Source organism: Podarcis raffonei, chromosome 14 (genome assembly GCF_027172205.1).
Source record: "Podarcis raffonei isolate rPodRaf1 chromosome 14, rPodRaf1.pri, whole genome shotgun sequence".
NCBI classification, from domain to species: Eukaryota; Metazoa; Chordata; class Lepidosauria; order Squamata; family Lacertidae; genus Podarcis; species Podarcis raffonei.
In genome coordinates this window covers 7,359,764-7,372,942 of record NC_070615.1, presented here as the reverse complement: position 1 = coordinate 7,372,942, position 13,179 = coordinate 7,359,764, and the positions used below count along the sequence as shown (strand labels likewise).

The window sequence follows — 13,179 nt, the reverse complement described above, 5'->3', positions numbered from 1 at the left end:
ATTTGGACAAGAGGACACACAGCCCATCCTGACTCCCTGATATGTGCACCTGTATAACCCATGGGTTTGCAAATAAACCTTGGTCACGCATGTGCATTTTCCATAGATGCAAAAGCATAAATTGCAAAGCGGACTGAGCTCACACCGATTTGGCAAAGAGCTGCTTTCTCAGTCTTAAATTCTAGATCTAATAGGGTCACCCTTGCAGAGCTGCCCACTTTTGGGGTCTCTTACTCTTCTCAACCTTGACAGGTGCCTTATTTATCAGATGTTGGTTTTTCTCCTGCTCCTGTGCCCTAAGCTTCAAAATACCTAACCTGCTATCAACACCACCTCCTTCTGGGCATGTTTACTCGGTTTCTACCCCCAAGTTGCAACATTCATGAGCACTCCCCTGGGGAATTCATATGGTGAGTGCTGCCGAGCATTTCAGTTGGCCAGTGGAAAGCTCCTTGGGGATGCCAAGCTTCAGCTGATTCTCAGATTTCTTCAGAAAGACCAGTCAGGTCTCATAAAATATTTGCAATCTGGTACAAAACATGCTAAGAATCAAGTCTAGTAGATGATATTGGAACTTAATTTTGAGTAAATGTGTCTAGGGTAATTAGTTTACAATGGGTTGTATTCAACTAACTTTCACAGTAGTGCATTGAAATTAATGGATATAAATTAGTCATGGCCATTGATTTTAGTGGGTCTACTCTGAGTAAAAGTTAGTTGCTTTTTTTTAATCAAGAGCTGAAAGCATTCCACATGCAGGGCTGTTGTAAGGATATTTTGGATAGACAGATATTATCACCATATTACAGACAGGGGTTGATTATTTCTTTAGTTATTGGAGCAACTCAAGGCTATCCATGACTGAACTAATATTTAAACTGGGAACTCAGGATTTTGACATTGAACCAACTCATAGCCTTACAGGGCAATCAGTGATGTGGATCAGAAAATTTTCCAGTGCTTTATTTTTCCATGGAAAACTTTCAGATTTATTCGTTCAGTACTAGCAGTGATCGGACACCAATTACAAATACAGCATTTGGCAAGCTTGGCAGTTTCAGAATGTTTACTGTTGTTCGCTAAATGAAAGTAAAATAAGCATGCTAAATTAGATCACTCTTTAGCTCCTGCAAATTGAAAAGTATGCTTTACAAATTACCCTGATTTGCGGTGGAAAATTTTCTAGAAGACCCACATCACTGAGCACAATCCTATGCATGTTCACTCTGAAGTATCATCTCCCCTCTCCCAAATATATACCGTATTTTTCGCTCTATAAGACGCACCAGACCATAGGACGCACCTAGTTTTTGGAGGAGGAAAACAAGAAAAAAAATATATTCTGAATCTCAGAAGCCAGATCAACAAGAGGGATTGCTGTGCAGCAAAAGCAGCGATCCCTCTTGCTGTTCTGGCTTCTGCCATAGCTGCGCAGCCTGCATTCGCTCCATAAGATGCACACACATTTCCTCTTACTTTTTAGGAGGGAAAAAGTGAGTCTTATAGAGCAAAAAATATGGTGTGTAGAGGATTGCACTCACTTGCTATCTATTTATTACACTTATATTCGACTTTTCCTCTCTGCAATTGACCATGGGGACCTAGGCAGTCTCCCACCTAAGCACTGAGCAGAAACAGGCTGACTTAGCCTTAGCAAGGTTGCTGCATCATGTGTTCAAACCATGTCCATCATGTGGGTCTGGAAGAATAATAACAATCCAAAGCGTCATTGCCTTGAGGTAAACCCTGTTAAAACTTATGAGATCTACTGTCCTGTGATATGTTTCGGGTCAGGCTTAAAAAAGGTTTAACTTCTCTTGCAAGAATGACATTTTCACTTAGATATTGTGAGACAAGTCAACATTTTTCTCTGGGGGGAGTAGGGTGGGGAAATCACATTGCAATTGAATGATTATGCCAAAATAGAAGTATCAGTATGTCAGGAGCAGGAAAATGATGCTTCAGGCAATGATAACAATAATACCAGAAAATGATTGTAAACATTGGCAAGTTAATTGTCTAGGTAAAGCAGTGTTTAGGCGATGCGGGTGGCGCTGTGGTCTAAACCACAGAGCCTAGGACTTGCCGATCAGAAGGTCGGTGGTTCGAATCCCCGCGACGAGGTGAGCTCCCGTTGCTCGGTCCCTGCTTCTGCCAACCTAGCAGTTCAAAAGCACGTAAAAAGTGCAAGTAGATAAATAGGTACCGCTCCAGCAGGAAGGCAAACAGTGTTTCTGTGTGTTGCTCTGGTTCGCCAGAAGCAACTTAGTCATGCTGGCCACATGACCCAGAAGCTATATGCTGGCTCCCTCGGCCAGTAAAGAGAGATGAGTGCCGCAACCCCAGAGTCGTCTGCGCCTGGACCTAATGGTCCCTTTACCGTTACCTAAAGCAGTGTTTATTAAATGGAGGTGTTTGGAGGTGGGTAGTTAGGACTCCACCAAGGAATGAGTATGTGTAAACAAATTTAGGCATCTTATTGGTGATAGCAAGTACTCAGCAATTTCCAGTAGACCGTTTTGTGACTGTGATACGAGGAGGAGGAGCTGAGTAAAAATACCCACTATGGGTTTTTGGTTGGTGTTGATGGTTCAAATAGCAACGAGCCAGTAAGCTTAGAAATGAAGTGTGATTTTCAAAAAATAAAATAAAAAATGAGAGGTGTTATGATTATTCACTAACAGTTTGTGTGAAGACAAGTCCTTGCCTTGAAAAGCTCAACACTTAGCAATTTGACACAGGCAGGAAGGAGACAAAGGTGAAGATAATAGGAAAGAACGTTGTTTGGATTTTGTTATATGTGCTTAGGATACTAGGTTACTACATGTGAATTTAGCTTTAAAAACAAAGCAACACTTTTTACAAGAAATGCTTGTCCAGTCTGTGACTTTATCATTGAGGCTGTTTGTTTCAAACTTGCACTTATAAATGTGTTTGCCATCAGCAAAATAAGAGCCTTTCCTTTGGTAGCATTTTTAGTGTCTTCAGCCTGCCCTCTGGGTGTTTTGCAGTGTTACACTTATTCTGTCCCTCGGTTGACTTGACGTTTGGAAAATTTAGCAAACTGAGTGATGACCATTGCTGGTGGAAAAGTTTTTGAATTGTTTCCGCGTCATCTTACACTTTGGCAATCTCTTTCCCTCTTTAATGAAGGCATTAAAATGCCTGCTTGTTTCTTAATAGCATTAAGATTTTTCAAATCAAGACAGTTTCAAAAGTTAGCAGGCAGTTAAGTCTGTGAGTGAATTTAAATTGGACAGGTCATTTGCAGTGAATGCATAAAGTTGAACTTGTAATTTCTCTTTGTGTTGGGCCTTGTCTCATCTTGATGTGACTATAACTCATAATATTTATGATTATGATGATGATATTAGTGTGCAGTCCTTATCTCCATTCAGCTTTTTAGTAACCTCCTAAGGTTCTTGCCATTTCCATTTGGTTGATGGGGCAATAAAACTGCACATTTTTGGAAAGGGTTAGGAGCACATATGTGAACCCAGTTGGAAAAGGGCTGTAGCTCAGTGGTAGAGTGGATGTTTTGCATGCAAATGGTGTTGGGTTCGAGTCTCAGCCATCTCATGTCAGTGCTTGGAAAGTCTCCTTTTTGAAATCTTGAGACCTGCTGCCAGCCTGTTTAAACAATAGTGAGCTAGATGAACAAAGAGTCATCTGGCGTATACCCCTAAAACAAGGTATAATACAATATGTGGCATAAGCTAAGGAACGGCAAAACACAGCCCTCAGGTATATGATTTAAATAAGGAATGAGGAGCCTGTAATCTTTCAGATATTGCTGGACTACAACTCCCATCATCCATGCCAGTGGCCATGCTGGCTAGAGCTGATGGAAGTTGGAGCCCAACAACAACTGAAGGGCCTCAGGCTCCCCATCTCTGATCTAAATAGACACACAAGGAAAAGGAAGGAGTAAGTGGGTAAAGAATATCGACCCAGGATGTGTAGCAAATCCTAGAAGGCTTAACATTACCATCCCTTGGACATTTATTATGAATTGTAGGACTGCGTGGAATGTTCTTCTTTGCATATTTTGCATCTGCAAGGAGGATACCAGATTATGATTGATGGATGCACACTTCTTCTTGGCTGTCATTGATGTGGTTTCCAAACTGAAGCTAGAGAGGGCGGTTCATAGAATATCTGAGAGATGACCAATCTTAAGACCCTGGTATTTAATGAAGGCAGTGGATATTTTCACTCCTGTATTTGGCATCACCATTTTAAGTGTGCATCATGCTATATTTGCATATTTTAAATTTTGCAGAGTATAATGGAAGTCTCAATAGAGCACTACGAGTAAATGAGGGTGCTAGGATAACATAGGAGACTGTGCCAGACCACTGTTTTAAAATTCTGGTTATCCATGGCTTTCCAGGGTCTTGGGATGAGACTTCCATATCACCTGTTACCAAATCCTTTTAAGAGGAGATATAGGGGAATTGAATTTTTGTTCTTCTGCTGAACTATGGTCCCATCCCCATTTGTGATTATTCATTTATTTAAATAAATGGATAAAATATTTGCAAATAACAGTTGCGAGTGCATTTGGAACTATAGCAACACCCACAGCTCCCACTTTTTGAGCTTTTCCAGCTGTTTCATGAGGATTTGGATTGTCTATGATGGCTTTGTGATGTCTGAAATGTCTTGTTACATAGCCTGATGCATTAGGAGCTCAAATGTTTCTATTGGTAGTGGATGCTACAATTCTCAGACTTCAGCAGATAGAAAAACTACCATCCACAGACAAGTTGCGGCTTGAGTAATCTATCTGGAAGTGTTATCTTATTGCCACAATATGAATTTTGTATCATGGACACTTTAATAAAGTTCTATACATTGTAGTTTTCCGAAGAGGTCATACACTAATACTAGAAAATATATATAAATGGGAACCTAAAATGATCATCCCTGTGAAGAAAAGCTTAATTTCAGTTCAGAGAAAAGGTTAGTAAGGAATGGCAGGGCAGGATACTATTACAAATATTGTATACTAGCCATGATGGCTCTGCTCTGCTTCCACACTTGGGTGTGCTTGATTAAAAGGTAAAGGACCCCTGGACAGTGAAGTCCAGTCAAAGGCGACTATGGGGATATGGCACTCTTCTTGATTCAGGCCAGGGGAGCCGGCGTTTGTTCACAGACAGCTTTCTGGGTCATGTGGCCAGCATGACTAAATTGCTTCTGGCGCAATGGAACTGTGGCATCAACCAGAGCACACGGAAATGCTGTTTACCTCCCCGCTGCAGCGGTACCTATTTATCTATTTGCACTGGCATTCTTTTGAACTGCTAGGTTGGCAGGAGCTGGGACTGAGCAATGGGATTACCATTTGCTGGAAACTGCAGAAGGGGAGAGTGCTCAAGCTTGGGTCCTGCTTGCGGGTTTCTCACAGGCCTCTGGTTGGCCACTGTGAGAACAGGATACTGACCTAGATCCAGCAGGGCTTCTTAAGTTTTTTCCATCATTAGAGTGCATAGAGAGAAATGGCTTCTCCCCAAACACATCTGGCATTGTTTGGCAGCAGATTCAAGACAAATTAAGAAGTATTAGAATACAGTGGAACCTCAGGTTGTGAACGTGATCCGTGCGGGAGGCATGTTCCCAACCCGCAGTGCTGCATCTGCGCACGCGCGTGACGCGATTCAGCGCTTATGCACAAAGTGTGATTTAGTGCATCTGTGCGAGCACCAAAACCCGGAAGTAACCCATTCCGGTACTTCCAAGTTTGGCGCATCCGTAACCCGAAAATGCGCAACCCACAGCGTTTGCAACCCGAGGTATGACTGTATAGACTTAGAGATTATTCGGATGCTACTGGCAGTTATTCAGGGGTGGACTTTGGTAATCTTTTGTAACACAACACTGTATGCGAGGCCAAAATTTGGTGTCCCCAAACAGATCTTCTCAATTACGGATCTTCTCATTTTTGTACCCCCTCGGGTCAGCCTTCTGGGTGGGGGAACCACCTGCACCACCCTAAACCTGGTGCTGAAACTAGGAAAAACTTATTGATAAGTGACTGGATGGGAGGCTGTAGTGTGATCCTGTCTCAGGTGAGGCTGCATTTAAGATGCCCTTATTTGTTATTTAATTTGTAAATAAATAGTACTTATCGCAGGATGACCAGATGAAATTCTTCATCAGAAGATAATGGCCAGCAGAGTAAGAGAGCATTAAAGAAACATTAGACAAAATCATGTTGGCTAACTTATTATTAGCCTTGACACAGTGGACTACAGTATCCATATTCAGAGTCAATATACGTCTCAGATACTGGGGGTGAATAACAATGGATGGCTGTAACTATTGTACTCTTTGCTTTTGAGCTCCCAAATGACAACTAGTTGACTATTGTTGAAAATGGAACACTGAATTGAGCTTTAGTTGTAACAAGTGCAGTTTTTAAGTATAACAAATGTTTTAGAAGTGAAATTAAAACTGTACATAGCTTTATAGTCCTGGTTCAGATAACCCTGAAATCCATATTTTGTAGACTTTGGAACAAGCTCGGCTTACACTCTCATGCGTAACTTTACAGTCTGTTTATTTTTTGTACAGCCTTTCCCAACTTGATGTCTTCTATATGCTTTGTACTCCCGTTCCCATCAGCACTAGTCAGCCTGACAATGTCCAGTGGTCAGTGATAGTGGAAGTTGTAGTCCAAAGCATCTAGAGAACATCAAGTTGGGAAAGGCTGGCTTAGCAGAAACCATTATTTTCTGTGATGTCTGAGTTGGGCTTCCTGTCTAAAGCACTGGAAACCATGAATTGTCTGAACTGCCCAGTCTTTCTTACCCTTAGTTCATAGACTGTCACTCACCGACACCTGGGATGATCTTCTTGCTTCTTAATCTCTGCAGTCTTTGGTCTACACAGGAAAATCTGTTTTCCCATCACAAGGGATCTTTTCAGACCCTTTCAAATACATACCTGCATCCATCCCAGTCCTGTGAAGAATCATTTATTTTCGGTAGAGTACAGTACAGTGTGGCTTAGGGTATTTTTCACACTTGAAGGCTTCCAACAGCAAAGTTAAAAAAAAAAAAGTAAACTTGCATAGAAACCATTAACCTTTCTTTATGAATCATCTGTGGTAGGCAAGATTCCCTAATGTAGAGTTTTTCAAACTTAGGTTCACAGACCACTTGTAGCTTGTATGTTTCAGTGAGGTGGTCTACAGAAGAATTGCAGAACAGTCAATTACATCTATATTTGGCCCCATACTTGTTTTTTCCCTTTCTCACAGTGCAGATGAAGGCTGATTTCACCAGGTTTGGCTGTATCTAACAGCTGGCAAGACTCTTGCTTAAGGCCTGTGGTTTTCATTGAATTGTAGAGTTTGAAGTCCAATATATGAGGCGGTGTAGGGGTGGTGCCTGGCTAATTTTGAACCCTGCGCTGCATCCTGGCGTAGCGCTCATGATTTTCATAACAAGGCACTTTTTAAATACTAGTTCTGCCTGAACATAGATCATCCTGGGCCCTGTTCTTGCTAGTTCATCCATTTTTACAGTGAAGCAGCATGATCTTGGACCAGTCAATCTCTCTCAGCCTAACCTATCGTAAATGGTGGTTCTAAAGATAAAACAGGATGGTCCTTACATATGCTAATCTAAGCTCCTTGGAGAAAGGGCAGTATATAGATGAAATATGTTTCTGTCTTTGCCAGTTGGGTTTTCTGCCATATTAAAATGAAAACATTACTTGAAGATGACGCTTCTCATACTGTAGCGGCTGACACACTCATTGAAGCATTTGAACTGATGTCAAGAGAAGAGTGTCCAGCAGTCTTTGCTAACCTGGTGCCCTCCAGATGTTTTGAGTTGTATAGAAGTGATTGTTCCGGTTCTTTTGGAACCCAAAAGTCTGATGGGGCTTCCGCAGCTTCTGATTGGCTGCAGGAGCCTCAATTTGGTTTTGGAACATTTTGGAAGTCGAATGGACTTCCAGAACGGATTCTGTTTGACTTCCAAGGCACAACTGTACTAGGGATCAAACTTGGGCCCTTCTGCATGCAAAGCAGGGGAGCTACAGTCCTTCCTGTATCAGCTGGGCAGCCAATAGGCAATGTAGACTTAGCCCCTGTTCTGGCTGGGGCTGGTGGGAATTGGAGCCCAAAACATCTGTAGGTCACCAGTTTGGCAAAGGCTGGAGTTTAGGATACCGTACCTAGGCGCTCTTGTGCTATATTAAATGGCGTGAGTTTTAAGATCCAGCTTCTGCAGTTGTGTTTGGCTTCTGCAGCAGGAGAATGTGAGAGTTTCCCCTTTAACTTTCTGTGTTGTCACACTTGACAGCTCTGGAGGGCACATTGCAGAAAGTGGACTTTGCTCTTTGTATGACCTTTGTGCAGTCTGGAGCAAAATAATTATTCCCTTATATCATCAGCCTGTGTGTGCAACCCAGAAAGGCATGAGGTAAAGAGGAGCCATCGCTGTGAACCTTTCTATCAGCCAGGAAGGGATTGCTCTAATGCGTATTTTGGCACTGTTTCCCCTGGTGGCTGTAGACCAACTGCAAATAATCAGTTTATGCCACACTTTAGTCCCTTTCCCTCCTTGGCTGGGGTTGCTGCAAGAAAGGTACCAACCGTAACAACAAAAAAAGCAAGGCAGCACCTGGCAAACGACACAAGAAGAATGATCAGAACCTCAGGGTGCCAGCAATACAAGGTTGTTTGTTTATTATATAGAGGGAACCTGCAACAAAGTGTTGCAGTGTATCCTCAGCCCTTAACAGGAATTCTCCTGTTCAGAGCTCTAGCCAGCCTGAAAAGATGCCTTGCAGTGCTGTTCAGGGCTTGTGGTATGTGGGGGAGCTTTTCTTTCCCACGCTCCTCAAACTTTCCCTCGCCATACTATAAAAGAGCTATTAGCCCTGAAGTTGAGCACTTTTTTGCTATGATGTGCAAAGACAGAGGGGGAGGAGATTCTGGAGAGCAGGAAAAGGAAAAAATATATACTGTTTTTCTTTTCCCCTATACTGAAACCTCCCTGTATGGTGCAGGTATGAGATTTTTTAAAATCTCATGGCATGTCTCCCGTCCCCTCAGGATACAGTAAGCCACTTCCAAGTGGGGTAGCTGTGTTTGCCTAAAGATAAAGCTTCAGTGGGCAGGAGCCTATTTGCATCTCTTAATGTGGGTTCTAGTCCACGAAAGCTTACGCTGCAGTATTTTCCTTTCAGCTGATGCACTCAACTTTCAGTAACTTCTGGAATCCATTGAGCATCCTCAAGTCCTCACACAACTGGGCTTTTTGAGGCTCTTTCCCTCTTTTAATTTACAAAAATGCATTTCTGCATAGTGGGCAGGCCCCTTGACTGTGCATGAACCTTGTCTGTGGACTGTTCAACTGATAGGCACTGGACCAAGATGTTTTGCTATTAGAAAGAGTAGCATATTTCTCACACCCCTGGGTTATCATTATTTTTAGTATATAATACTGCATCACGGTCTGTAGAAGGAAAAATCATAGGCTTTGGGTTTTGAGTATCAGCAACAACAGGTAAATCCCCTGCTGAAAATTTGCAGGGTTCCCTGCCCCCTTCTTGCTGCAGCTGTGTGCAATGGGGAGGAAGTTAGAAAAGGCAAAGCATGCCTCAAAGAGACTGCTTGTGGTCTGTTCATTATAACTATAACACCTTTCATTCCCATTCTAGAAAGTGTGGGTGTGTCGTCTTCTGAAAAATCAACTGAATCCCTAGAGAAGCCTTCCCTAACACAGGGCCCTTCAGGATGTTTTGGGCTACAACTCCTATCATCCCCAGCCAGCATGGGCAAGGAATGTTGCAAATAGTAGTCCAAAGCATCCAGAGAGAGAACCAGGTTGAAGAAGTTTTTCATAGAGTATAGGAACTACTAATAGAGCAGTAGGCATGTTTCTCTACTGTTTCTAGAACCGAAATCTTAGCATTTCTAGAAAGAGAGATAAATTCAAAAAAAATGCACACCGAGAATGTTTTTGACAATGTTTTGCTTTTTTGTAGTTTTCATCATGGGGGACATGAAAACTCCAGACTTTGATGACTTGCTGGCTGCTTTTGACATTCCTGACCCAACCAGCCTTGATGCCAAGGAAGCCATTCAGACAGCTGGTGAGGAGAACGAAAACCATCTCAAGCAGTCCGGGATTTGTATCGATGAAAGTGCATCCTTGTCCCATGCAGCGCCAGCTTCTGACATTCCAGTTGTGAGTGTCATTGTGAAGAACACGTGCCGGCAAGAGTCATTTGAAGCAGAAAAGGAAGGCAACCACCTAGGACCAGGCCTGCTGCACAATGGATTCCGGGGGTCTGAACTTCCCCTGGAGACTCACAATTATGGGAAATTTGATTCCACTTTCATCAATGGTGATGGCTTGAGGAACTATCCTGAAAAGTTGGAACAGACAAAGTCAGAGCCCTTACCAACATTCAGTCAGTTCAGCCCCATCTCCAGCCCTGAGCCGGAGGATGCACTCAAAGAGAACAGTATTGTAGATAAACCCAAACATGTCCAAACTCCCTATTTTCCACCGCATCCAATGTATATTCCAACTGGGTCATCTGTGTTAGATCTGCTTAGTAGGACCTTGCCAGAACCAGAGTTTAGTAGGTTTATGTCAACTGGGCCATCGCTGCTAGATCTGCTTAGTAAGAAGATAGCAGAACCCGAGTTAAGTATGTTTGATCAGTACTGTAAAAGAGATCCAAAGATAGATATGCATGAACTGCAAGAAAGCAGGGTGGATGCTAGCAAGAGGGAACGTGACAAGAGCCCTGAGAAACGGGAAGGCCCTGTCAAAGACCTTGTGGACACCAATAACTTCCTCAGCGAAGGGTTGCAGCTTGGCAATTTCCATAGCAATAACTTGGGTGAAAGTAAAGGATCTGTGCCTGAAATGAACTACTCCTCTTCGTCAGTTCCACCTCGCCAGCGTATCAAACCTGCCCACTCCAAGCTCTCATCCTGCGTCGCTGCACTTGTAGCCCTTCAGGCCAAAAAGGTTGCAGGCATCTCAAAGGAGGACCAGGGAAACTTGACGAAGGAGTCTTCTGGGCCCTTTAAAGATGGCATCAAGGGAAGCCCCAAGATGCCAAAGTCACCAAAGAGTCCCAGAAGCCCCCTTGAGATGGTGAGAAAAGTCAGCAAGCAGCCCGAGTCTCCCCGGAGTGTGTGCAGCGACAGCAGTAGCAAAGGCTCTCCTTCGGTGGCAACTGGTTCACCCCCAGCAATTCCCAAAGTCAGGATCAAGACTATTAAAACCTCCTCTGGTGAAATTAAAAGAATGGTAACAAGGATCCTGCCGGAAGTCGATGACTTGGGCAAATCTCCTCAAGAATCACCCGTGGAGAGTTCAGCAACCGAAGAGTTTGTGAAATCCTTCCCTTCACCAGAACCAAATGCATCCATGGACACTGAGTCATGCAAGGGCTTTGCTAAAGCCACTACTCAAGAGGCAAACCTAGCAAGTCCCCATGTTGACAGTATGAGTGCAGACATTCCTGTAAGCAGCACCCCTGGTGCACCCCTGCTGGCAAACAGCAGCAGCGGGACAATAAAAGTAGGTATTGTGGGACAGCCATCAAGCAAGAAGCAGCAGCCGGGTGTGGTGGCGCAGCCCTGTAACCCTGCCAGCCTCCTTCCTAAAGCCGTGCACCTGGCCAACCTCAACCTGGTTCCCCACAGCGTTGCGGCTTCTGTGGCGGCGAAATCTTCCGTGCAGCGGCGCGGCCCGTCCCAGCTCACGCAGATGTCTGTGCCGCTTGTGCACCAGGTTAAGAAAGCCGCTCCTCTTGTCGTCGAGGCATTCAACAAAGTGTTGCATGGTGCCAATCCTGTGCCAATCTATACTCCAAACCTCAGCCCTCCTTTTGACAGCAGTATTCACTTACCTGCGTCTGGGTATTGTTGCCTGGAATGTGGCGACTCGTTTGCCTTAGAAAAAAGCCTCACCCAGCATTACAGCAGGAGAAGTGTCCACATTGAAGTCATGTGCACTCAGTGTTCGGCGACGCTGCTGTTCTTCAACAAATGCAGCTTGCTCAAGCATGCGAGGGATCACAAGAGCAAAGGCTTTATCATGCAGTGTTCTCAGCTGTTCATGAAACCCATTTCCTTAGACCAAATGTTTTCACCTTCTCCAACAAGCTCTTCAACGTCTTCGACATCTCAGACATCACGGTTGCCCCCTCTTCCGCATAAGACTTGCGCTGCGCCGGGAAGCGGGACTGGGAGCTCGACAAATGCTCAGCCAGCTTTGCCCCTGTATGCGGACCCGTTGAGACTAATTCGTCACGGATTAAAGTGTTTTGAATGTAATAAGCAGGCACTGGACTATGTTGCCCTAGCAGCACATTATCAGAGAACCTCGGAAGATAATGAGGGACTGGTAAGTCACTTCCTAAATAAAGATCAGAGCTATTTTCTGTTGGGCCTAGATTAAAAACAGCCAGACACTCCAAACGTACATTAAGATAGGCACACGAGATTAGTTAACTGCATCTTTCCATGTTCTTGGGAGCTATACACTATGTGCAAATCTAAGAAAAGTGGCAGGTGACTGAAAAGAGCGTGGAGATGGTGATCTTTATGTGTGATTTCTGATGATTGAATATACAGCATAAACCATTCAGTGCCAGAAATATATTGCTTCATCCCCTCAAGTTACTGAGGGAGAGAAGAAGAGATTGATGTATTTCAAAGCTTTTATTATTATTATTGCATAGATTTATTTGTCTAGGGGTTTTTTTAAGTAGCTTGCTCTGCTCTATTTGTTGGCAACGTGAACAGCCCATTTCTGGCCAGTGTTCATTCAAAAATATTAACTGGACCTAGCCTTCAGTTCTCTGCCCAATGACATGTAGAGAATTATGGAAGACTGTGGTCTAAAATAACAGGTTTGCATAGCAGCCAATGTGTTGTGTGTGTCCCCTCCTGGTCCACACACACTTCCCGTCTTCCTCCTACGTGGAAGGAGCTTTGTTTAGCCGTCTGAATTGATCAGTTGACAAACCAATTTCAAACCATAGTTCCTGAAGCAGTCCTGTTTAAACTAACCATAGTTAAAATTAACCACATTTCTGAGTCTGGGCAACATAGCGAGCTGTGATTAATCAAAGACAGAAGTGGAAGCTTTGAAATGCTGCCTCTTTGACTGAAGGGTAGAAACACCATGC

At 43.6% G+C, this 13,179-nt stretch overlaps 1 protein-coding gene across 2 annotated transcripts in view; it reads left to right on the top strand.

Annotated features, from left to right (window-relative positions):
* ZNF592 (zinc finger protein 592) overlaps nucleotides 1–13,179 on the top strand; it is a 38,699-nt gene that overhangs the window by 1,085 nt on the left and 24,435 nt on the right. For both annotated transcript variants that reach the window (XM_053365184.1, XM_053365185.1), the window contains exon 2: nucleotides 10,009–12,392. In XM_053365184.1, the coding sequence (XP_053221159.1) occupies nucleotides 10,017–12,392 (2,376 nt within the window). In that variant the 5' untranslated portion in view covers nucleotides 10,009–10,016. The remainder of the gene's footprint in view (nucleotides 1–10,008; nucleotides 12,393–13,179) is intronic.